Source organism: Bubalus bubalis, chromosome 2, assembly GCF_019923935.1.
Source record: "Bubalus bubalis isolate 160015118507 breed Murrah chromosome 2, NDDB_SH_1, whole genome shotgun sequence".
In the NCBI taxonomy this organism is placed as follows: Eukaryota; Metazoa; Chordata; class Mammalia; order Artiodactyla; family Bovidae; genus Bubalus; species Bubalus bubalis.
The window spans coordinates 76,018,028-76,044,920 of record NC_059158.1 but is presented as its reverse complement, the minus strand read 5'-3'; the positions used below and the strand labels follow the sequence as shown (position 1 = coordinate 76,044,920).

Here is a 26,893-nt window from a genome sequence, read left to right as displayed (position 1 = left end):
TATTGTAAGCAAGTGATCATGCCACATGAAGAACAAACCATAATTACATTATAAACACATACTGTAGAGAACTTACTATTTTAATTAAATAAAGCTACAATAAAAATGATCTGACACCTTTCATGATTTACATATTTGTTCCTGAACAGCATTGTAATTATGAGCAAATGGTTCATATGATGTTCAAAGAAATGACTGTAATTAGGATGACTTTCATGCGGTCAAGCTACATTTTTAGTTTTCCTTATTCAGTGTACCCTTTCATCATCTTCGCACACCCACTGACGCTTGCAGATGAGAAAAGTCATTCCGGAACCTTACTCATCAACAGCTGGAAGGGCCCTTGTTCTCCATGGCTCCCTGCCCCAGCCTTGAGGATCCCCACGTCGTCTTCCTGCACCTCCTCTGCCATCCCGCCTCCACTCTCCAACACCAGCATCTTTTCAGTCAGAGCTACCTCCTGCTCTGGCCCCTCCCTGCTGTCCAAGAGCTGGGGCACAAGACTGCGGAAGCTCTAAACCCAGAAGAATGAGGCTTCAGTGTCAGAACGGCCTTAAAAGCCAACTGTGTGTGTTTTGTCACTAAGTCATGTCCAAATCTTTAGACACGCCATGGACTATGGTCCGTTAGGCTCCTCTGTCCATGGGAGGCAGACAAACATCACATGATTGCTGATCAGTGAGTGTAGGAGTTGGCTTTGCATCCCTGATACCTAGCAGAGTACCTGCTGAGAGGTGGAATGAGAAAGGCAATCCAAGAAAGGGGCGTGTATAATAACTTGTCCAAACTAGGACACTTGTGAGAGTGAATGGGGCCACTGTTAACAGTTTCACTGGGCCTGTAGGTATAACTGTGACTGTCCCAGGAAAACCTGGACTTAGTGTCACCTTCCTTCTAGGTGGGCGTTACAGAGAGAAGGAGAAGAGAGTTATGGCTGTTACACCTGAATGAATGTGACAAGTGGAGCCCTAAAGCTCTGTTTAATTAGTCCCCTTAACTTTTATCCCTTTCTCCTCCAGTTCATTGCCTGCTTGCAGACTGATTTTTCAAAATGATAGCTCTGATTTCTTCAGTCTCCCTAAAATCTCTGCTGGTCCCCCCTGGTTAGCAGAATAAAGTCTGTACACTCACTGGCTGGCATTCCAGCCCTGCCCTTAGTAGGGATCCAGTCCTGTTTCTTAGTTTTCCTCTTTGAGAGGCCATTGGAACTTCAGACCATTGAATCTGCTGGATACTCTTGGCTTATAATTTCTTACCTCCATGCCTTTGCTCATGCTTTATCATCTTGTTGGAATCTGTTAGATAAAGAATCTGCCTGCAATGGGGGAGAATCTGCCTAATGGGGAGACCCAAGTTCAATCCCTGGGTTGGGAAGATCCCCTGGAGAAGGGAATGGCAACCCACTCCAGTATTCTTGCCTGAAGAATTCTGTGGAGGGCTGCCATCCATGGGGTGGCAGAGAGTCAGACATGACTGAATGACTAACACTTTCAGTTTATTGTCTTGTTACTTGGAAACCTTCTACCCTGTGTTTGTGCTTATACAATTTCTGTCCACTCTTCATGACCCAGCTCAAATTTCAGCTTAAATGCTGTGGGAAGCTGAAAGTTGGAAGGAAAAAGTTCTCTGTGAAGCCTTATCCACTCATTCCTGTCTCATCTAGCTCTGAACTCCTAGGAGTCGCTATATAGACCTCTGTGGATCTTTATATGGACCCATATGACTGCTTTCATCCTTGCATTTTCATCATTTATATAGAGATTTTAGATCCTCTTGGAGATCAGAAGTGGTTTTAGGGCAGAATGAAAGTCTTATTCTTCCTGTAATTCTCAGAAAATTTTTCATTGTACTTTGCACTTGGTTAACATGCAATAGATTTGTTGGATGAGAGATTAGAGTCTGAAATTCAGAATTCTCATGCCTTTTATCTCTGCTTGGGTGAAGAAAAGCTATAGAACAAAGGTACTTCGTGTTTTGCTTGTGTGAGACTTGGGGCTGGGATGGTGTTAGCATCTGATTCTTGTTGGCTCTGAGAACTGGCTCCCTACCCTCCAAGGAGGACTAGATGAGGTAGACCAGCTTCTGGCATTTAGGAAATCTGTTATGATCTCTCCAGCTAGATCTGTCTTTGGCATAGATGGGGAGTCACAATATCCTATTACTAAATGGACAACACACAACTGTGACAAGATCCCTTTCTGATATTGGCCTTGTCCAGCTACTGGTTCTTTGTGAATTCAGTCTCCAGGCATCTTATTGCCTGAGTAGTCATAACTGCTGGATGCAATAATTCAAATCTTGCCTGAAATGATATGCAAGGCCAGCTTTCTTTTTATTAAATCAGCGTTCTAGATACCCGCCTACCTGGCCTGGACTATTAATTCTGGTCACTTTGAAAACTGAAATGACTAACAACAAAAAGAAAACCTGTCAAATTGAATCTTCATCCCTAACTAATCATAATACCTGCCATATGCCCTTGGCACGAATCATGTTGCTGCCTGGGGCATTTCATTCTCTGCAGTGAGGCGTGCTAGAAATGTGTGTTCGTGTGGACTGCTCTGGCCATTTTGCACTCTGAAGGGGGACCCAAAGCTGTTTCCCAAAAGAATGAAATTTAAGGCATCTGTTTTCCCTGGCATTTGTTGTGTTGAAACTATGAAAATATACTGTCTTAGACTTAGTGAGTATGATGAAAGGCTTTAGTCTAACAAAAATTTATTATGAAATTTTATTCAGTATTTTCTCTACTATCCAACTCTAGATTTATTAAACTGTCTTCTCACTATTAAAGCCTGAGTACTGTGAAAGGAGTGTTTGACTCTATCTGTAAAAACTATATCCTACCATGCCTTAGGGAATCTTTGGTTTACTAAGAACTTTAGCTAATGGTACCCTCTACCCTTTTGTAGGCCATGGCCAACTAAACCATACAGAGAACATTATTCCAACCAAACTCCTGAGTGCATGGTGCCTTAGCCATAGATCTGGAAGGCCCAGTCTCATTTTGGTTAAGATATTTAGAGTCTGAGCCACAAAGTAATTATAGGGCAACACTTTTCATTTTACCCTGATTTATTTTTACGTATTTATTATTTGGGTTTTTCTGGTGGCTCAGTGGTAAAGAATCTGCCTGCAATGCAGGAGGCTTGGGTTCAATCCCTGGGTCAGGAAGATCCCCTGGAGGAGGAAATGGTAACCCACTCCAGTATTTTTGCCTGGGAAATCCCGTGGACAGAAGAGCCTGGCGGGCTACAGTTTGTGGGGCTGCAAAAGTCAGACACGACTTAGTGACTAAACGACAGCAATTTATTTATTGTCTCAGTATATTACTCCTCTTAGAACATAGGCCTTTCTAAAGATGGACAGAATTTCCAAGATAATTGAGGCTTACAGCTCCCTTTTGGTTATGAAGAAGCCAAGGCCCAGAGAGGTTAAGCAACTTGCTGAAGGTAATGCAACTTGATAATATAAGTGACATAGTATCATTTCTACCACATTCTATTGGTCACAGGGTTAGCCTGGATTCATTAGGAAGGGAAATAAGTCCCACTTCTTCTTTTAAAAAATAATTTTATTTATTTATTTGACTGAGCTGGGTCTTCATTGCTGCGTGGGCTTTTCTCTGGTTGTGGCGAGTGGGGGCTACTCTCTAGCGGCAGCGCACAGGCCTCTCATCGTGGCGGCTTCTCTCGTTGCGTTCGTGCTTCGGTTCTTGGGGTACACAGGCTTAGTTGTCCCATGGTGCATGGGATCTTTCCGGATCAGGAACCCGTGTATCCTGCATTGGCAGGCAGATTCTTTACCACTGAGCCACCAGGGAAGCCTGGTCCTACTTCTTGATGGAGATCATCACAAAGCTTTTGTGACCATCTTTACTACACTATCCTCATAAAGTTGAAATTTTGTTTCATAACAGTTTAGGCTCTCTAGAGGTATATATTGCCACTTTAATTGGAAAAATTTCGGCCATTCTTTCTTCAAAAATATTTTTTTTCTTTCCTATCTTCTCTCTGTTTTTCTTCTGAGACTTCAGTTGTCGTTCAGTCACCCAGGTGTGTCTGACTCTTTGCGACCCCATGGGCTGCAGTAAGCCAGGCCTCCCTGTCCCTCACCATCTCCCATAGTTTGCCCACGTTCATGTTCATTGCATCAGTAATGCCATCCAGCCATCTCATCCTCTGACACCCTCTTCTTCTGCCCTCAATCTTTCCCAGCATCAGGGACTTTTCCATTGAGTCAGCTGTTCGCATCAGGTGACCAAAATGCTGGAGCTTCAGCTTCAACATCAGTCCTTCCAAAGAGTATTCAGACATATATATTAAACTTTTGTTATTATCCTCAATGTCATCAAGTCTCTGTTCAATTTTTATCCTTTTTTCTTACCATGTTTCAGTTTTGGTCACTTTGCCTTAAGGTTCACTGATTTGTTTTCCCACAGGGCCCAATCTCCTCTTAAGCCCATCCAATGAATATTTCTCTTTTTCATATTTTGTATTTTTCAGTTTTAGAATCTTCATCTGCTTCTTTTTAGATAGTGTCTGTTTCCTCTACTGATATTCTTCATCTCTTCACTCATGCTAATCTTGTCTTGTAAGTCCTTAAACATAATAGCTGTTTTAAAGTCCTTGTTTGGTATATTTGCCATCCCTATCATCTCTGGGTCTGTTTCTATTGACTTTTTTCCCCATTATGAGTCACATTTCCCTGTTTCCTCATATATGTGGTAATTTCTGATTGTATGCTAGACAGTATGATCCTCTCATATTAAAGAGTCTGGAGTTTGTTACTTTCTTTAAGTCATGTTACCTTCTGTTTCCATAGGCAGGTAACTTATTTACTGATCAGTAAGTTTCTATTGAGGCTTGTTTCTGCTGAGGCTTATTTTTCAGTCTTGTTAGGGTAGTTCTAGGTTTGGGGCTAGAATGGTCTTTTTGAGTCTCAGTTGAATGTCCAGGGTGATCGGTGAGGTCTGACTACTCTGGCTGGTCAGGACTGCTATATCTCTCAGCACTCTGTGACCTCTAGAATCTCTGTTAAGCTTTTACTCCCCAGAAGCTGTTGCCTGCTGGGCTTCTGCATGAGTATTGGACTGCACATTGGCAGCTAATGAGTCAAGAAGACCCCTCTGCTAAATTTTGGAGCCCTTTTTATGAACAACTTCCCTCTTTCAGGGTCACTTCACTGCAGATTTCAGCTACTTCAGCATCCCTGAATGCCAATAACTGCCCCACTAGCCCCGTGATACTGCTGTGCTCTACTTGGGTTCTCCCTCTGTGTCTGTGTTCCGGAAAGTACTTCCAGGCAAAGCGTCAAAGTTATTGTGTGGATCACCTTTTGCATTTCCATCCTTCCTAGGATCATAGTCCTGCATTACCTGTTATCTAATGCCTGAGAACAGTTGCTTCCTGTATTTTGTTCAACTTTTAAATTGTTTACTGTGGCACCAGTTACTCCATCATAGCAGGAGTGGATGTTCTCTTCTCTTTGTATTGAAACAATAGATTTTTTAATAAAATAAAAATTGCCATTCTACATGTTGCTCAACTGATCAATCTGTGGCATCAGATAGAGACAGTTTTGTTAGTGAACTAAAACCACCAATAAGGCTTTCGTTGACTGTTGTCTAAGTCTTTCTTTGATTGGGTGTTCTTCAGTAACAAGTTGATAAATTGATGAAATAAATTCTGGTTGAAAATTTTTGGTTCTAGGTCAAAATGTTGCCCACCTTGACATACTAAGTCCTTTTTCTGTCCTCTTTTGAGCTCTTCACAGGACTTCTTCTTATTTAGTCCTCCTGCCTGCGTTCTAGCTCTTTATAAGAACTGAACACTCAAGCTTCCATGATCCCATCACTAATCTGGAGATGTGTCTTCACTCAGTGTGCCTAGAAACTTAATTTTCTTCTCCTATCTGTTGTTTCTCAATTAAAGTAAAATTCAGGCCTGCCCCCTCCAATTTAAATATCCTTATGTCCATTACAAGTATTGTGGGGCAGGACAGATTAGTTACCACACGAGCAGCCTAATTACCTCCGCACAAGAAGGATAAACTCTCTTGTAGTTGTTGGTGCTGTTTTATATACTTCACTTTAGAACTATTTTCCGTTTGTGCCTACTTGAATGGATTTGAGTGTATATCTCAAAAAATGGTACCAATCTCTGTTTCAGGGCTACAGCTTTAAACTACATTTTTCCATTCTCCATATGGTTTTTACATTCAGCAAAGGCTGAGTAATATCCCATTTTTTAATATTTAGATGTACTAAATTAGTCATGAAAATTAGCATGGGTTCACATGAAAAAAATATAAATGGATCCCACAAGAAATCTTGGTCAATAATTAAGCTGCTATTAATATAAAAAATGAAATGGTTCTTTCTGTATTCTTTCACTGGGAACATTGGAAGTGTGAGGATTTATTATTACTCTAATTTGGTAAGTGTGATCAAGAAGGACAAATATTTTACTGGTAGTTTCTTAACCAAAGTGAAAGTGAAAGTGTTAGTCACTCGGTTGTGTCTGATTCTTTGTGGCCCCATGGACTATAACCCACTAGGCTCCTCTGTCCGTGAAATTCTCCAGGCAAGAATACTGGAGTGGGTAACTATTTCCTACTCCAGGGGAATCTTCTCCACCCGGGGATTGAACCCTGGTCTCCCGCATTGCAGACAGATTCTTTACCGACTGAGCCACCAGGGAAGATGTTTCTTAACCAAAAAGTAATATAATTTTCTCTGAAATGTTCTTCATTTTCAATAATAAATAATAATATATTTACAAGTACAAATACAAAAGGCACAAAAGTGTATTTGTTCTTCAACAGTGTTCCAGACACTGTTCAGGGTGCTGGAGATATGTTAGTAGCTCAGCATGTCTGACTCTTTGCGACCCCATGGACTGTAGCAGGCTCCTCTGTCCATGGGACTCTCCAGGCAAGAGTACTGGAATGGGTTGCCATTTCCTCCTCCAGGGAATCTTTATGACCCAGGGATCCAACCCACATTTCTTATGTTCCCTGCATTGGCAGGTGGGTTCTTTACCCCTAGAGCCACCTGGGAAGCCATCCCTGGCAGGAGTAATAGTTGTTGCGAGGCTCTCAGGTGGGGCAGAGGCTTTTAAGGGGCAACAGAGACACCTGTATGTCTGGAGGAGAGGCAGTGTTGCAGAAACCAGTACTCGAGAAACCAAGGACCACACTCGGAGGGTTGGAGAACTCAGGTCTATTAACTCCGCTGGGCCCATAGAAGTTAACACTCCAAGCTCTGAGGCCCGAACAAAGGAGTTACAGAGTTTTTATAGACAGACTATAGTGGGCAACACTGGCTGCTAATAGGCTGGTTTAAACTAAGGGGTTTTGTGCGCGTGGGAACCGCAGTTAAGATGGGGAGGGGGATGCCTGACCTTTACACAGACAGGCATGATTAAGCAGGTTTGCAGGGGCTGGGCAGTTGCAAAGAGCAGGACAAGGGTGAGTGAGATAAGCTCCAGTTCCTAGCATTGTAAGTCCCCACTTTCTGAGACTACGAGACCTACGTGATCCAGACTTTGCAAGGAGCAAGCTGAGTTACAGAGGCAGAAGGAGCAGGAGGTTATGTAAAATTTTAACTGTTCCTCTTCAGAAGGGCCAAAGGAAATAGGTAGCTGGAGTGGGGCATGGGGACCAGATTATCCACCATCATGGTAGTATACCCAATACCCTTTTTAAAGCCAGAGATTTTCAACCAGCTGATCCATAGAGGGGAAGGCATTTTCAAACTGCCTGCTCAAAACGCATTTCCCTCTGCTGCTGCCCATAGGTTGGAATGCATAAAAGCTTAAAAATAATGTCCTCCCCACTCCCCCATCCTCAGCCTTCCTTTTTTTTCCACTTTGTTTCTCCTTCAAGAGTCTCCTTCTTGTTGCCCAGGAATAAAGAGCACTAAGAAAAGACTTACCAGAAAGATCTCAAGAGATTCCCATTTCCTTTTTTCTAATCCTCACAACCTAAGGGTCTTAGGTCTCCAAGTGGTTAGTTGTTGCAGTGGCAATTTTTTAAACAGCATCATCTCCAAGTTGAATGTAGCACTAAGTATTGTGAAATGATTTTTGAGAGCATCTGCATGCTATGGTGCAAATTGCATGAGAAAAAATAAAAGCCGTCATTTCAGACTTCTCTACAAAGCATTTTTAAGGAGGCATCAGTTATGAGTCATCCCAGAAGCCATTCTAAAAGGTTAAGGAGCCAAAAGAAATTATTTTTAACATAATGCTAATGGAGCAAGTGTATCATCTGAGGAAAATTAGGAAAGCATTCTACTTGATGTGATGCTTGGAGTCCAGTAAGCATCCGGTTTGGCTGGGATCTGGGATCCCCTGACTGTGTAGTGGAGAGGTGTGTGCCCAGCTTGATTATTCCGTCCTGAGGTCAGACACTCATGCAGTCAGAGAAGGTTTTTGAAAAGGGTCTGTTAAAATTGGGCCAGGCTGTACTTTGATTTTGTATTTGTCATGAGAGGACCTGTAGCACACTGAGCCTGGTCAAAAGGTTTCCCTTTCTCCTTTCACTAATAATTGCAGGGTTAGCCTTGTTTAGATATTAGCAGGACTGATCCTGCCCTCAGCCTGACGACAGGCTTTTTCAACTGTCCAAGCAGCCCTGGGCCCCAGAGCTGGCATCGCTCTCGTGAGACTGATGACACACTGGCTGGCAGTAAAGGAAGGTGGAGGTATTCTGCGCCTCTGTTGTCTGCTCAGGGCCACAGTGGTGCTCCTGGTGACCGCCAGTCCCAACTCTCTTATTTGGGACCCTGGGGGGGCCATTTGATCTTCACTCTTTTATGGAGACATAGAAGCCAGGGGCATGATTTCTAAATAGAGAGGCATTAGACAGGGAATTTGCAGACTTAACACGTTCTGCTCCCTGGCGGCCGATGCGAAGGCCATATTTTGGGAGGGTCACAGAGGTCATGGTGCACTGTGATAGTCAGTCTCGGCTGTGGACATAAAAGCTGCAGCTGCACCTGGGTCTTCGGAGCCAGCAAGGGGTTTTTTCTCAGAGTCACCCTGAACACAGGCAGACTCAAGAGACGAGAGAATTTTGGCCATTGGTTGAGTTGAGGGATGTGCTCAAGTGTGTGTGTGTGTGTGTGTGTGTGTTGTTAATGAAAAAGGTGTTCACAGACGCTTGTTAAAGGCCGTAAGCAGAGTTTATTTAGGACTGTTGAGGTAGCTATGAGGACCCCTGCTGTAGGATTTTACAGTGGAGCAGAGGGATTGGGTTCAACTCTGAATGCAGCATGGACAAGTGGGAACTTATAGTCAAGGAGCAAGGTGAGTGTGTGTGTTAGGGAGCTGGTCAGTGGATGGAAAATTACCAAGAGAAAACATCAAGGGTAAGGGAGATTCTGGGTAAACTGACCTGACTGGATTTTTACTGAAGACAAGGGTGATTAGGTATCATCTGGGGGATGGTGGAGGATGTGAAACCCAATCAGATATGGTGGGTGGTCAGATATCAAGAACAGAGGGCTCTGGTTAAACTGACTTTTTAAGCAAGGTTCTTGCTAAAACTGCCTTTTACAAAGAAGTACACAGATGGGTCTAGGAAAAGATTCAGGAGTCCAACTCCAGTTTGGTCAACAAAGAATCTTTATCATTGTGTATGTGTGTGCTTGTGTGTATGTGTTTGTACATATGTACATCTGTGTGTGTACATATCTGTATCTGTATATATATCTGTGTGTGTGTGTGTGTGTGTGGTAGGGGGCTGGTGGGTAAGAAATTCACAGAGAGCAGAGTCGGTAGAGCAGGTCTCTAGGAAGAGGAGCCCTAGTGACTCACCACAATTTTAGGAATAAATGATGGAACAATGGTGGTACAATAGAAATTAAAAGAGAAACAGGGAAGAACTGACTCTAGGAAGAATTTGCAGTTGTGCCTTCAGGAAGTCTTTGTAGAATTTGCATTCACCAGTGATACCTGTTCTTCTGAATTCATATTTCCTTCTTTCCTATGTTAATTGCCCTTCTTACCACATATCACCTTGATAATTGCTGGACATGTACAACTCCCGCTAACTCAGCATGAACTTCCTCAGTGCAGGAGCCATGCTCTTTGTGTCACCGAGTCCTTTCTTCTCTTGTACAGACACTCAGTAAATGTTTGCAGATCAAATGAATGCGTTTCAACACCTTCTTTCTGAATTTTGTTGATGTTGTTGGGAAAACTTGTAATTAGTAAAGAGTCAACATTTCACTTTCTAAGTGGTTAATAATCATATAATTAAAATGCTAACATGATAAGTGGTAAACATCTTGAGTTTCAAAGACTTTTGATATATCCATGTCATCACTGGCTCTATAAACACATGATTTTAGTATACTAATACTTACTTAGTCTCTGTTATAATGTTTTTGTTGGAAAAATAGATTTCAGAATACTTGCTTCATCTAACAAGGCTGTGATGATGAATATTTCAAAGCCCTTTAAGGAGTCAGTAGTGAAAGGCTGATGTTATCAAGTACATTTGTTTGAGATTTTACTGTTGTTATAATGGAGAAAAATATCCACGCACACCTATCTATAAACCCTTCCAAAAACACAGGAGAATTTCAGTGTATGTTTTTAAGCACCTTATTCATTCTTTTAAAAGGTCTTTGTGGCAATGATGACAATGAAGCTGAAGGTGCTCATAATAAGAATAGCTTCTGTAGCCCTTTATAATTTATAAAGCTCCATGTATTATCTCAGACTCAACAGTTCAGTAGGAATGGGGACAAGCTCTTTATAACCCTAAGTTACTGTTAAAGCACAAAGAATCAAAACAAACTGCAAAGTCATTTTAATGCAAATGTATTTATTTAGCTTTATCCCCAATGTTCTGAAATACATTTATTTGATCTTCAGAAGGAATCTGGAAATTTAGAAAAAATATAAAGGAAGTAGTTATTAAGCATTCCATACGTTCCCACAAGATGACGGTCCTATTACAGCCTGTTATTGTCCATTTCTTGGACGAGCCTTCTGTTCATGACTCTGGGAAGGCAACTTGGCAGAGAGCAGTCTTGTCTTCCCCTCCCTCCTTTTCTTTCCCTCTTCATCTACTTCCTGCACCCCTGCCCCAGGTCTGACTGCTGGGTGTTGGCACCCCCGTCCTGGAAGGTCCCCCTGAGCTTCTATGGGATGTAGCCCAGGGTGGGGGTGTGCTTACTTAGCAGATTGGTGAAGGGGGGGGCCCTCCTCGAGGTAGAGGATTCACAAATGTCTATTATCATATAGTCAAACAACAGAAGTCATCTGAGAGGAGATGTTTTGCTGATTTTAAGGTTATTGTACATTTTCCCCTGAAGATGCCTATGTATTATTATCTTATGATCTGACTAATCCAGAAATTGGTTCATTGGTCCCTGCTGATGCTGCTGCTGCTAAGTTGCTTCAGTCAAGTCCGCCCTAGATGATCCCAAATTGACTGCATTAAGATTTAAGACCATATTAAAATTTCACATTGCGTAATGAGTGTGGCCAGCAGGTGGAATCCAGAACCTTTGCTCTCCCTCATATACCTGACTTTGGTAGTTTCCATGTTTATATTCTTTTTAGTAAAAGAAGGTCCAGCCCAGAACCTTGTGGGCACCCATGTTCCCATGCTTACCATACAGTGTTCTAATTCTGGTTTTGGAGCGCCCTTCCCCACTGGAGTATGGGCTCCTTGTGGGTAGGGTTGGCTTCTTGTTCATCTCTGTTATTCCAGGGAAAGATATCTTATATAAGTAGGAAAGCAATAGAGTTTACTGAATGGATAATTAAAATGAATGTGCACTCATGAAAGGATGTGTTTGGCAGAGAGGCATTTAAAATTTCATGTGCTAAGTTGCTTCAGTCATGTCTGACTCTGTGCAACTGTATGGACCATGGCCTGCCAGGCTTCTCTGTCCATGAGGATTCTCCAGGCAAGAATACTGGAATAGGTTGCCATGCCCTCCTCAAGGGGATCTTCCTGACCCAGGGATTGAACGCAGGTCTCTTATGTCTCCAGATTTTGATAACTCATATTGCAAAGTTAAGTCTTGTTTATTTGAATGCCATTAATTTGAAAGGTAGATATGATAAAAAAAGTTTTAAAGAAGTATTAAAACCACTCCTTTCAAGATCATAAACATATTCTAATAAAATGTTCTTTTGTGGTACTGCCGATAGGCATTATTTACCGTTATAATTTATGTAGTACTCAAAAGAATTTTATTTTATTGAAAATGTTTTTGGTTTGTGTCTTTTTAACTTTAGAGGAATTAACCTCTGTCTGACCTTACTGTCTGATTTAGAAAGTTTTTAATAATGGACAGTGAAATTCATCCTGTAGAGCTGAAGAACCACGAGAAGAAGAAAAAGCAGGAAAATAGTGACTCGGTAGTTAATAAAGGGGTTCCCTGGTGGCTCAGCTGCTAAAGAATCCACCCGCAATGCGGGAAACCTTAGTTTGATCCCTGGGTTGGGAAGATCCCCTGGAGAAGGGAAAGGCTACCCAATCCAGCATTCTTGCCTGGAGAATTCCATTAACTATATAGCCCATGGGGTTGCAAAGAGTCGGACAAAACTGAGCGACTTTCACTCACACTCACCTGTAGACAGTCCCACCTCTGCAGCTTGCAATTTGTCTTTGCTCTTAGAGTTGTACTTCTGACTGACCAGCTGTAAACTGGAGATTCCCATGAGCCCCTCTTTATGTGATGAACTTGATAGAGCTGTTCACAGAACTCAGGAAAACAATTACTTACTAGACTTCTTATAAAAGGGTATAGTTCAGGAGCAGCCAGGTAGAAGAGAAGCACAGGCAAAGTATGGGAAGGGGCACAAAGAGGTCATGCCCTCTCCTGGTGCCACTCCCCACATTTCCAAGTGTTCACCAACCTCAGTCCCACTGTTGAGGGGTTTTTATGGAGGGTTCAGTACTTAGGCCTGCTTGATGAAACTGGTCATTGGTGACTGAACTCAATCTCCCGCCCCTGCAGTGCTGCTGAAATTTCCAACACTCTAAGTCACATGACTGGTTCTCCAGGCAACCAGTCCCCATCTTTAGGTTACCTAGGAGTTTTCCAAAAGTCACTTTGTTAATATAAACTCAGTTGTGATGGAAAGGAGCTTGACACCCATTTCACCTTTATGACTGTTAAGCATTTCAGCATCTCAGGACAAAAGGCCAAATATAGCCAAAGATACCCCTGTGATGCTTATATATGAAATAGCAAGAGTTTTAGCTCTGTGCAAGGAACAGGGAACAATTTCTTACAATTTTGTGTTTTTTATTATAAATCACTATATCATACCATCTGCAGTCATTGTGACTTTTCACCTGCAGTCGTTTAGGGCGAGTAGTAGACAAAGGTCTGGAAATATTTTCTTTTTTTATTGGGGTATTACAGTGTTGTGTTAGTTTCTGCTATACAACAAAGTGAATCAGCTGTGTGTATACATCCGTGCCCTCCCTCTTGGACCTCAGTCAACCCTGCCACCCATCTCATCTGTCTGGGTCAGAGCACCAAGCTGAGCTTCCTGTGCTATACAGCACGTTCCCACTAGCTATCTGTTTTATACATGGCTTACACATATGTCAATCTGTTTCCCAGTTCATCCTCCCCTTCTGTGTCCACAAGTCTGCTCACTACATCTGTGTCTCTACTCCTGTCTTCCAAATAGGTTCATCTGTACTATTTTTCTAGATCCAACATATATATGTTAATATATATTTGCTTTTCTCTTTCTGACATATTTCACTCTATATGACAGACTCTAGGCCTGGAAATATTTATAATGGTTGTAGAGGAATTAATATTTACAGTAAAATACTTGCAATTCATATATTTCCATTAATTTGTTTGTATTTAGAATAATAATGCATGTGGACTCAAGTAAGTTCTTTCTGATACAGCTTTGTGCCTTTTCTCCCCTTTATAGACCACTGGAACGATCCAGTGAAGATGTGGATATAATCTTCACACGGCTGAAAGAAGTTAAAGCTTTTGAGAAATTTCACCCAAATCTCCTTCATCAGATTTGTTTATGTGGTTATTATGAGAATCTGGAAAAAGGAATAACATGTAAGAAATGCAACTCCAGTGGTGTGTTTTCATGTATAAGTTTGTGATCATTTGTGGTTATGCTGTGGGGATGGATAGCAAATGGGGTATCTTTGTGCCAAACAGTTGAGCTCAATCAAAGGTATGAGGTTGACATTTCTCTCTCCTTGTTTATTCAGTTCTACATCAGCATTTCCTTAACTCCTTTGTCCATAGCATGTAAATGGTTCTTCCAGGGCAGCCTCCTTTTCAGATGGAGCTGGAAGGATTTATATATTCAGCAAGATCCTTGGAAGTTCTAATATATACTTATTTTCTGTAACCCCAGAAATATGGGAGCCAATAGGATATTAAATGGGCTTCCCCTGTGGCTCAGTGGTAAAGAATCCACCTGCCAATGCAGGAGACACAGGAGTCTCAGGTTCAGTCCCTGGGTTGGGAAGACCCCCTGGAGAAGGAAATGGCAACCCCCTCCAGTATTCTTGCCTGGAGAATCCCATGGACAGAGGAGCCTGGTGTGGTATAGTCTATGGGGTCATAAAGAGTCGGACACAACTTAATGACTAACCAGCAACAGTAAAAGGATGTTAAATAAGATAAAAGGTCTCAACTAATGATAATAGTTATTTAAAAAATTAAAGCACAGCTGGTTTACAATAGTAACGTTTTGAATTAACCTCACTGATAACATCTATTCCAGATGTGACTAAGGGGTGGGGGGAGTAAAATGATAGGTTGACAGCTGCATTTAAAAAATATACAAGTATATTCTCATTAAAAAAGTAATGCTATTACCATCTGTTGTGATGCTTTATACTGCGGTAACAGAAAACTCCCATCCAACTGGCTTGACTATGACTCCTATAAGGAGGGAGCATCAGTTACCCATGTATAAGCAGTCCTGAGGTAGGATGGCTTCAGGGCTGATTAAGTGGCTCAATGACGTTATTAAGGTCTCAAGTTTCTCTCATATTTTTGTTGGTTTATTTGTTTTTGCTCTTCAGCTTGAGGTGTCGGCTTTTGTACTCAGATTTGTCCCAAGTGGTTCTGAGGCAACTAGCTGCAGCCGTTGGAGGCATTGCATGCTGATACAAAACATTCCTGCTGAAGGACTATTTCTTATCTCTTTTTCAGAAGTCCCCCAGCAGACTTTCTGTATTGTTTCAGTAGTTAAACTAATCACTGGCACAGAGTATGGGACCACGTGATTGATTTAGACCAATCATGATTACCCCGGTGGAGCTAGGGAAGAAACTCATATGCTCTGAGTATTTGGCCTTGTGGAGGAGAGTGGGAACTTGTTTATAATCCATGTTCAGGGCATGATTTCAAGTGGGGAACTAGCAGGGTTTGTCACAACAGCATTGTAGAAAATTTAGAAGACAAAACGAATATCACCTACAATCCCCAAATCCAGAGATTGCTGCTTACGTTTTGTGTGTGTCCTTCAAGATATTTTCCTACGTGCACACAAAGCACAGTCACACTTCTGTTTAAAAAATTATCCATACATATTGTTTTCAAACCAATATTTTTTATTCTTACTTAGTGGGAACATTATTTTTTTCTTAAAGATAAGACTCTGTCTTCTATTTCTTACAGCCATTTTCAAAATGAGTCTTCTATGATGTGTAATGTGAATTTGATTGGCAAGTGATAGTGTCTCTGGGGGCCAAGAAGTTCATGAAAGGCAAAGCCCTAATTCTAAAATAAGTCACTTACAAAGGCTAGGAATAGCAGAGTTACTGGCGAGGCCAGCTATAAACTCATCAGTCCCTCATCTTAAGCTTGTCATTGCACCTGGTGGGACACCATTGTTGTTCTTGCCTTTCCACAGCATGCTTTAGTCAGAGAGTTTAGAACAGCTTGTCATCATTAATTATGGCTCCCAGAAGCTTCCTCTTATGCAGTGAGCCCTAGCCTTGCCAGAACTCAACTGTCCCACTGAGTTGTCATGTGATTTTTCATTGAGCCACTTGACTTCTGAGGTAGGATTCTGTGAAAAGAATTTTAAAATATCAAATCATTCCATTTAGTTATTTAGCTAGAATATTTAAAAGGATAGTTGGGTTTGCATGAGATTTTTGAACCAGTGTTTCAAAATGACTTTCCAAACTGTTGGTCTTAACTAGGACATGGGAACTAAGATTCTCACTAAATAGCTAAATGCTTTGTCTCTGAGATAACAAAAGTAAAGCAAAACTGAGTTCAGAAATTTCTGATGAGAATCATTTCCAAAGAGTGGTTACCTCTTGATGCCTAAAAGCAGTGAATTTATACAAGAAACTAGCAAGTGGACAATGACAATATGGTAGTTAAAACTTTTTTAACAGATTTTATTTTTCTTGATCAGTCATTGGTTAGCTTAAAATGAGACATTCTATTCTGGAAAACATGTTGTCTCTTAATATAAATAGATTTGTGAAATTGGGGGTGGTGACCTGGTTTTGTTGAGTCACATAGTCTTTTTAACACATACCCCATCTAGAGTAATGATTTTCCAAGTATCACAACACACTGAAGTGCATTTAAGACAAATTACAGAGAATACCAGACAATTCTTCTTACATTCAAAGAATCTTATAGCCTTTAGGATTAACATCCCTTATTGCTACTGTATAAATATAAAAGAGTTCTGTTTAATAGAGTTCTGCTTCATGGAATGTTAAATAAATAGAATATTGCTTTGTTGATAGAAGAGGGAAAGAAAATTATGGTATGCTCTGTTGGGAAAAGATAGAGGAATCTCATCTAGGTCCAAGTTAGGCTCAGAACAGTCAGTGAGAAATTATCAGATTACGTGGTAAAACCAACTTACATTTGGCCTGCTCACCTGCCTGTTTCTTTTCCAGTATTTCGCCAAGGTGATATTGGAACCAACTGGTATGCTGTCCTGGCAGGGTCTTTGGATGTTAAAGTTTCTGAGACCAGCAGTCACCAGGTAAGATACCATATTCTTTTTATTTTCTTAAAGTAAGATTTAGTATTGTTATTTTTAATGATACATTATCCCTCTGTCTTGAATGCTATCAAAATTACATTTTCAAACCCATTTATCTTTCCCATAGTACAAAGTTCCATAAGTATGTGTTGAATTCTCAAGAAACATACATAGTGAGTGTTCTCCATGATTTAAGTATGCTGCCAGGTGTGGAAACATGAAATGCAGAATGCCCTCCAGGAGCCTGCTGTCTGTTAGAAAAATGCAAACAAGTCCACAGCAGTGGGAAACTGCCATCGTGTAAGGTGAAACGTGAGCAAAGGGGAAAGAGAAGCAAGTCTTCCTAGGTTCCTCCTTAGATCCTCCTGAATCTGGTTTCCTGACTTTTCTCTGTCCTAAAAGTGACCCCCTTGTCAGCTTCAAAAATTTTTTATTTATTTTTGGCTGTGCTGGGTCTTCGTTGCAGTGTGGGCTTGTCTCTAGTTGGGGCGAGCAGGGGCTGCTCTCTGCTGTGGTTTCAGGCTTCTCATGGCAGTGGCTTCTCCTGTTGCAGAGCACAGGCTCCAGGGCACATGGCCTCAGTAGTTGCGGTTGCTGGGCTCTAGAGCACGGGCTCAATATCCGTGATGCATGCCATGGGCTTCATTGCTCTGTGGCGTGAGGGGTCTTTCCGGATCAGGAATTAAACTTGTGTCTATTTCATTGGCAGGCAGACTCTTTACCACTGAGCCACCAGGGAAGCCCCTTTTATCAGCCTTTCGTGAGCTCCAGCAATGTGGGAAACGTGGTCAAGGCAGTCTCCCGAATACCGCTCACTATTTCTCTACCTCATCTCGTTGAATGCGGAGGGCCAAGAAACATGGGCTTACTTTTTCTTCATTAGTCACCTCTGAGGAGCATGGTGTCCTAGTAGATAAAACTCATATTCTTGCTGCCTCCTCCATCATATTTGTGAGTTTGAAATGGGTCCTAGATTCTCCTTTCACATCTGCAGTGACCCTTTCGCCATCATTATTCCACATGGCCTATATGTACAGAACCTTCCTATGTAGAGCCAAGAACCTCTGGTCTCAAAAGGACACCCCTCTAGAGGCTGTCGTCCAGCTTCGGTATAAAAATGTTCTGAGTCTTATATTCATATGTATCAGAATTCAGATAAAAACTGAAGGAAGAGAATCAGCTAACTACAAAATTGGAAAGAAATATCAAGAAAGGTCAAGGAATTAAAGGGACAAATAATCTCCAGCCAAATACCATGTTTAAGATAGTGCTTCTAAGCCTTTTCCACATGTGGCACACTTCAACTGTGAGAAACATCTATGACATACTCCATTTGAGGTTTAACTTTGTAGGAATTTGTGTGTATTTTGGAGTCATGGGCAGTTATCATCTAACAAGTGGATTGTTGGTTAGTGGACATTTGGAGTTTGGAGTACGGTAGCCTATGTTCTACCCATTGTCATGGAGGGTTAGGGTCTCAGGCCAGTACCCAAGTCCTCCCCACCTGAGAGGATACCTTTTCAGTGCATCCATGCATCAAAAGTTCCACGAGGAACTGCCTGGAATCTGTGCCTGCCAGCCTCGATGGTACTGTCCTCCTGCCCTCTCTTGCAGGGCCAGGTCCCTCTTGAATTTCAGAGTGGCCCAAAGCAGGAGGTGAGTTTTGATTCTTATAAGTTGCCTCAGTTTTCCAGTGGGACTGAGAACAGCTAGCAGTTCTTGGATATTTGTTATGTGCTAGGCAATGTTCTCAGAGAAGGCAATGGCACCCCACTCCAGTACTCTTGCCTGGAAAATCCCATGGATGGAGGAGCCCGGTGGGCTGCAGTCCATGGGATCACTGAGTCGGACATGACTGAGTGACTTCACTTTCACTTTTCACTTTCATGCATTGGAGAAGCAAATGGCAACCCACTCCAGTGTTCTTGCCTGGAGAATCCCAGGGACGGGGGAGCCTGGTGGGCTGCTGTCTGTGGGGCCGCACAGAGTCGAACACGACTGAAGTGACTTAGCAGCAGCAGCAGCAGGCAGTGTTCAAGCACTTAACTGTATTTACTTGCTCCTTTAACCCTGTGAGGTGGGTCACATTACTGTTTCATTTTACAAATGAGGAAACCAAGTCTTTGAGTGGCAAACTCACTAGTTTCAACTAACATATCTAGAAATTAGGGGGACCAAGATGAATAAGCAGTTAGGCATTTGAACATATGCTCTTAGCCAGCACTCTGTACTGTTTGACTCAGAAGATATATGATGAAGCAATTCCCTCTCTCTTGGCTGTTTCTCATCCTTTCAGATCTTCTCATGCCCTGTACTTCTGCATACCTTCTGCCTGCAGACTGCTGCCAAGGTGGGTCCCCTCCAGACCTTTTTGCTCAGAGTTGCTTCTGATGCTAACCTTCACCTGCTCTTACCTGCATGGATGTGCGGAGGGGACAGGGCCTAGAAAAGGACGATCTTCCTTCCTCCTCTGTATGGTTCTTAATGAGTAATGATGGTGATTCAGAAAAGCTGAATAAAGAAAGGTGAGGAAAGAGGAAAAGGAAGGAAGATGAAAATTAGGAAGGAGAAAAGTGAGAAGGAAAGAAAAGCAGGGAAGAGAGATGAGGAAAGAAGAATTTGAAAAGGCAGAGGAAGTGTTCTTAAGGGAAGATAAAGATCATCAGCAGCAATGTGCTGACACCTCAGATGCTAAGGTGGCAAGAGATTATAGTATTTGGCCAGGGGCTGCCAGAGTGTTGCCCTTGACCAGTTATTTCTCAGTGTGGGGTGCTTGCCAAGAATAGCTGAGCAACAGCTGTGGATTTTAAAAAAAATTTAGTAAACTTTAACTTTAGATTCTAGCTATGGCTTTGACCTCAGCCCCAGTGAAGAGAACTTTCCTAAGTTGGGCTTTGTTGTTGTTCGGTCACTAAGTTGTGTCCAACTCTTTGTGAGCCCATGGACTGCAGCACACCAGGCTTCCTTGTTCTTCATTATCTCCCAGAGTTCGCTCAAACTCACGTCCATTGAGTTGGTGATGCTATCTATCTCATCCTCTGTCGCCCCCTTCTCCTTTTGCCTTCAATTTTTCCCAGCATCAGGGTCTTTTCCAGTGAGTTGGCTCTTCGCATCAGGTGGGCAAAGAATTGGAACTTCAGCTTCAGCATCAGTCCTTCCAATGAATATTCAGGGTTTATTTCCTTTAGGACTGACTGGTTTGATCCCAATTTGATCTGTAGTCCAAGGGACTCTTAAGAATCTTCTCCAGCACCACAATTCGGTAGCATCAGTTCTTTGGCATTCAGCCTTCTTTATGGTCCAACTCTCACATCTGTACATGACTACTGAAAAAAAAACATAGATTTGACTACACAAATCTTTGTCAGCAAAGTGATGTCTTTGGTTTTTAATATTCTGTCTAAGGTTTGTTATAGATTTTCTTCTAAGGAGCAATAGTCTTTAAATTTTGTGGCTTCAATCACTGTCTGCAGTGATTTTGGAGCCCAAGAAAATAAAATCTGTCACTGGTTCCACTTTTTTCTCTTCTGTTTGGCATGAAGCTGGGCTTAGTCTTCTCATATTCTCATATTAGCTTTATACCAAAGCTGGCTTATTGCTTATTCTTCTGTGTACTTCACAGAATCCAACCACAGTCCCAGCCAGAGTTTTCTGAATTGATTTGTAGAGTCCCTAAGAAATAAGGAAGAGAAGACACATTGACCTCTATAGCCTCCAACCCTCTGGAGAAATAAACAGAGGACCCAGCCTTCCAGCCAGCTCTGATGGACAAGATAGAATTCCAACCACATGAGAGGAAGGAGCTGAGGAGAATGAGTGAGATGGCTGACACTTCTCTCATGGCAAGTTACTCAAAAGACAAAAAGGTCATTGTTATCTGCTCTGGCCTTGTAATGGACTCTAGGTCTCTTCTCAATAGTGATGTGGCCAAATCAAGGCAGTGGGTTAGCCAATCAGAGTGGTACCCTGTATAAGTCAGGGTTCTCCAGATAACCAGTATCAACAGGTAATAGATAGATATATAGATAGTAGACATTTCCTTTAAGAACTTGGCTTATGTGATTGTGGGCACTGCCAAGTTGGAAATCCTCAGGGCAAGCTGGCAGGCTGAAATTCAGGTGAAAGCAGATGATGCAGACTTTACAGACTTTAATCTTAAGTTGGAAATTCAGATAGAATTTCTATGTTGCATTCTGGAAGCAGAATTCCATCTTTGGGAAACCTCAAGGGAGACATTGGCTTTTAAGACCTTCAACTGATTGGGTGAGGCCCACTCATGTTATGGAGGGTAATCTGTTTTACAGTGCTGCTTGTAAATGTTAATCACACCTAAAAAATACTTTTACCTCAGAATCTAGGCTATTTGACTAAACAACTGGACACCATAGTCTAACTAAGTTGACACATAAAATTAATTATCATATGCCCCTATCGTAGGGGGCAAAACGGGTTTGGGCAATGGGCCATGGGAGGAGAAGCCAGAAGAGACCTGGAATTCCCGGAGACCAGTACCGGCACTGCCCATTGCCTTCATGTGCCACACTGTGCTGGGGTCCCCTGGGTACTCATTGACTTCATCTTTTATGCCCTGTTTTACAGGAGCTTGAAAACAAGGCTCAGGGACCTTAGGTATAACATTCCCAAACGTGTGGTTGCTCAGTTGTGTCCAACTCCTTGTGACCCCATAGACTGTAGCCTACAAGGCTCCTCTGTCCATGGGATTTTCCAGGCAAGAGTACTGGATTGGGTTGCCATTTCCTTCTCCAGGGGATCTTCCCAACCCAGGGATGAACCCGGGTCTCCTGCATTGCAGGAAGACACTTTACCCTCTAAGCCACCAGGGAAGCCCCAGGGCCACACAAATGTACATGGCTAAATTAAGATTTGAATTTCTGTCAGACACACTCCCAATTTCACATTCTTCTTGCTTCTCATACACAAATAAAAGGTGGGTGGGGGCTGAAAAAGAAAAAGAAGAAAAATTTAAAGAGACTAAGAGAGAATTAAGGAAAGAGAAGTGAGTTAACAGCAAAGACTCAAATCTTTAAAAGTGGGTAGAGCAGCGTTTCTTGCTAGCCTGCCCTCCACTTACTCGCCTCAAGTCTCACCCTGCCCTGCATGCCTCTCTTCTCATCCGAGAGTCAGGAGTCAGAGGAGATGGTGGAGATAAACTTCCAAACTTAACCTCTGAGTTTCGGCTCCTCGCTGGGGTTTTATCTGAGCCAGAATGGTGAGCTGAGGGCTGGAATGGCTACTGGTGTTAGAGCGCTCACTATGAGCGGCTTTATGCAAAGCACTTCTCAAGCTTTATTTCACTGGCTACACCCTACATCACCCTCCCCCATTCAGTGCTATGATTAGTCTCATTTCACAGATGCTCAATAACTTGCCCCAGGGCACACAGCCATTCAGTTTAGTTCAGTTGCTCAGTCGTGTCTGACTCTTTGCGACCCCATGGACTGCAGCACGCCAGGCTTCCCTATTCATCACCAACTCCCAGAGCATGCTCAAATTCACGTCCATCGAGTCGGTGATGCCATCCAGCCATCTCATTCTCTGTCATCCCCTTCTCCTCCTGCCATCAATTTTTCCCAGCATCAGGGTCTTTTCCTATGAGTCCGTTCTTTGCATCAGCTGGCCAGAGTATTAGAATTTCAGCTTCAGCATCAGTTCTTCCAATGAATATTCAGGACTGATCTCCTTTAGGATGGACTGGTTGGATCTCCTTGCAGTCCAAGGGGCTCTCAAGAGTCTTCTCCAACACCACAGTTCAAAAGCGTCAGTTCTTCAGCACTCAGCTTTATAGTCCAACTCTCATGACTACTGGAAAAACCATAGCTTTGACTATATTGACCTTTGTCGGCAAAGTAATGTTCCTCCTTTTAAATATGCTGTCTAGGTTTGTCGTGGCTTTTCTTCCATTAGGTTGTTGTGATTCTAGGCCTCAAGTTCTTGACCATTGTGCTTGTACAGGTGCCATCCAGAGGATGTGAGAGGGAAGGGATGGAGTGAGGGTTGAGCCATTTAGGAACGATGTGGGGAGGAGCAGCTTTTCCCCTGAAGCTCCTGCAGCCACCGTCCTGCATTTAGGATTCCAGCTCAGAGCTCCATGCCTCACCTCCAAGCCCCTCCTTTCAACTGTTTGCACTCCTGCCCCCCCCCGCCCCCCACCGCCCGCCAAGGCCTACAGTTGGGGAACACCTGCTTTAGACCCAAAGACAAACAGTGAAATGAGCATGGCCCATCCCCTTAAAGGGTTTCTAAGTTGGAAGGTGGGATTGAGAAGTAGGGGTGATCAGGGAGGGAGATTTAGGTGTGGTATATACAAAGTAGAGGTGAAACGGGTATAATTGGTGTTGATGGGATGGGGGGGTGTTGAGAGAAAGGGAGGAGCCTGACTTGGATGAAGAGGTGGGTGGTGATGCCACTGCTTGAAATAAGGAACATGGAAGAAAATGCATCACAGATTCTGGTACAGTATTTTCATATTATACATTTATTAGGTATTATTCATTGAATTTTTCTGAAAAAAATCACCCTTTTTCTTCTACATGATACGAAGATATAACTTTCAAGAACACACAGAGCAGAAATATATTATCTTTGGCTCATAAATTCATATTACCTTCCTGCCTGTCTCAATATATTACTTTTTCTCCCTTCCCATCACCCTTTATATTAAGCTTTTCTGCTCCCTAGGGTAAGAAAACATACTTCTCGCTCTCCATATGATTGGTTTGACAGATCCTCCTTGAATTTTTTGGACCCCACATGGAGGGTCATGCTTATTTCTCATTGGTGATACCCTCTGAGCAGAGTAGTATTAAATCTCATCCTTTGCAAAGCATTTCACTTGCCCTCTTTCATTTGAGCTGCCCTGTTAGGTTGACCCAGCTGTGCTGCATCTTGCTAAGACACAGGTGAGTGAGTTGCCCACCCAGGATGACACAGTAGTAACCTGTAGAGCTGGAAATCACCTGACTTCCTTGCCTAATCCAGTGCTCTGCTGGTACCTCACTTAACATTAATCACACGTGCGGTGCATCCAGCTACCTGGGCGTAGGGGAGGGGCTACAGATACAAAGGGCGCATGCTCCCGGATACTGCCAGGATGCCAGGATGCGTGGTGATCAACAGGATGGTGGATCTTTCTCCACCCCCTTGGATCACACTGATGGCCAGCATTATAACAAAGAAAGCCACTGATTCCTCATTTGGGAGAAGGATGAAAACACAAACGTTCAGTGAGTAGTAAGGTAAACTTCAGGCCCTTTCCTTGTAGGGGAGGGGGGAGGGGGGAGGGGAAAGCTACTGGGCTCACCTCCCAGTTTTGCTTGGGGTCAGCCCAGCAAAACACTTGCCAGTCAGTTTAGAAACACTCTTTGCCAGCTGGGGAGGCAGGACCTTGTCTACTGACAGCAGCCTCACCCTGTGGGTACGCTCCTAGCTCGGGACCGGCAGATGAGCATACAGAATCCTGCTGAGAATTGGCTGGAACCAGCTTCTCTGCTCTCATGCAGTAAGGCCAGTGCTCTATTCTGCTTCCTTGCCTTCTCCCAGTCCAAGGCCTCAAGCGTGGACTGGAGGGGAGAAACCCCAAGCTCTGGATACAGAGAGGGATGTGGCCTTACCTCCCTGAGAGCCTCCCTGAAGAACTGGTCTCATGGTGCTTTTATTTCTTATGTTACAGCTGTGAAGCTGTGTGCGGGTAAGAACTTTGGGAAATACATGGATTATCCTGGTCCTATAACTATGGAGAACTTTTTAGAGTCTACCATCCTTGGAAATGCCTTCCTATCAACTATATCAATTGATATCATTTATATTGACTCCACTGCTCCATAAAACAAAACCTACCTTGGAAGTACTTCTACCCCGTGTCCCTGAGCAGTTGTCGGAGGCATCTCTCCCAGCTTCTCAGACATTCTCCTGTCTGGTCACTCTGTCTTACCCCATGAAACTGAGAACGCCCAGCAAGAGGCCCTGCCTGTAGACCACTTCCCCATCCCAGACCAGAGAGTCCCAACTTGGCTCATGCTCATGTAGATTTCTACTCGGCATCCCAGGTTCTGTCAAGGATAAACCCTTCAGTTCCCAGCAAGACCTGCCCCCGCTCTTGGTCTCTTACCTAAGTCTAAGCAGGACCTGCGGGCCTTCGGATATCCACAGCTGAACTCGTGTGCTCAACAGCCTGCCTGTCTCCAGTGCCTATTTAACTTAATGGGCTAAAAGCCAGAGATTTACATTCCTATTAGAATGAATAATACTGTGGGTGGACTATTCCTCATTAATATTTAGGTAGATTTCAGGTTAGAAGTGAGCATTAGAACAGGTTATAAACAAATATTAAGCTTTAAAACAATAGTTTTATAAAGCTCATTATCTCAGACAATATCCACTTCGTGTGAGTGGGAGAGGAGAGACAAGGTCCTGCTATTTTCTGCAGATTTTGTAAGTGGTATGGTAACTATTTTAATCTTGCTTTGGTAAGTATTTAAAATCTAAACATAAAGAAGGTTAAACTAATCTTTACACCAAAAAAGTATAACATTTCCCCAGTCACATGAAAGGATTTCTGATGGCTGCAGAGCAAATAGAAGTATACACTGCAAAATAGGGAATAGGATGGTTTAGTAATTAATATAACTCCTATCTATATTTCTGTAACAGATGTTTATTTAAAATGTTAATATTTACCTAATGCAATGCACAATCATGTAAATCTTTTGAAATTCTCAGAGCTACTTAATTACTATGTGACCACAAGCAAGTTAGAGTATGTGTAAATTGCAGATACTTGTTCCTATCTTAAATAAGTTAATGTGTATAAAGCACTCAGTATGAAGCTTGACCAAGAGCAGGGGTTCCATGATTTTTTTCTTACTATTTTTAAGGAAAAGGTGATTGGCTAAAGTAGAATGCTGTAGGTTGCAATGTTGCCATTTTACCACAGGAGGGCAGTGCTAGAATAGAAAAAGCAGGAAATGCGCATTGTATTTGAAATAGCAAGAAGTTTAACAGTGGTGTTCAGCCATTTCATGGGATCAGAGAATGGGGCTGTGTTTTGCCTTGGTCGTCACTTTATTCATCCTCTCCTCCACCTATAAAGTTCTGTGCCAAGTTTTGGAAAATGATCTCTTACTGATTTCCCCCCCAAAGTAAAATGTGGGTTTTTTTTGGTTTGGTTTTTTTTTTTAAACCCTCTTTGTTTTAAAGATGTTTTTAAGTGTTGCATATTTGTAAAATTTGGAGGACAGGCATGTTTCTCTGTCTTGTTGCTTTATCTTTCCCCTTCTTTCTGTTTTTGCCAGATTCCTTAATACATTATTTTGATCCATTATTTTCAGACATCGCTATCATCAGGAAGCCTTCTCTGAACCCATGTCTCAAGCCAGTAAAACCTGAAAGGTGCCTTGTCCACAGTAGTTGCTTGTAATCTTAATATTTGTCTATGCTCAGGTCACTCTCTTTGTTGGGACCTGATTAGAGTTTGTTTAGCATCCTGCCTGGGACCTTGGCGTCCTGGGCTGAGTTTTGTTGCCATGTAATCCTTGGTGTAGGCAGAGGCAAGAGAGAGCCGTGGTGCAAGACAGACTTGCTGCCCCGAGACGAGGCTGGGCTCCCTGATTCAGTTATCAGATGCTAATACTGGGCCGTCTCATCGAACCTTCCTGCAGCCAGCTTGCCTGATCTTGTTAAGCTGTGTCTAATGCTGATTCCAGGGAAGAACTTGTCTTGGCTGTTTGTCAGGAAGAAAAGCTCATTTGTCTTAGAAGTATTTTGCCTTCCTGCTTGGTAGTAAATCCTTTAGACTGCATGTACACTCTAATGTCTTGACAAATTCAGAGATTAGGTTCCATTAAATTTTTATTTTCTAAAAGGACTTGGAGTACTCCTTA

General features: G+C 42.5%; 1 protein-coding gene across 4 annotated transcripts in view; it reads left to right on the top strand.

The window, feature by feature from the left end:
- Positions 1–26,893, top strand: part of RAPGEF4 (Rap guanine nucleotide exchange factor 4) — a 334,349-nt gene that overhangs the window by 46,029 nt on the left and 261,427 nt on the right. For 2 of the 4 annotated variants that reach the window (XM_025274782.3, XM_025274777.3), the window contains exons 2-3: positions 13,932–14,074; positions 16,906–16,994. In XM_025274782.3, the coding sequence (XP_025130567.2) occupies positions 13,932–14,074; positions 16,906–16,994 (232 nt within the window). Of the gene's footprint in view, positions 1–13,931; positions 14,075–16,905; positions 16,995–24,092; positions 24,251–26,893 lie in introns of those variants that run through there. The other 2 variants (XM_044933735.2, XM_044933734.2) reach the window with 2 other exon arrangements.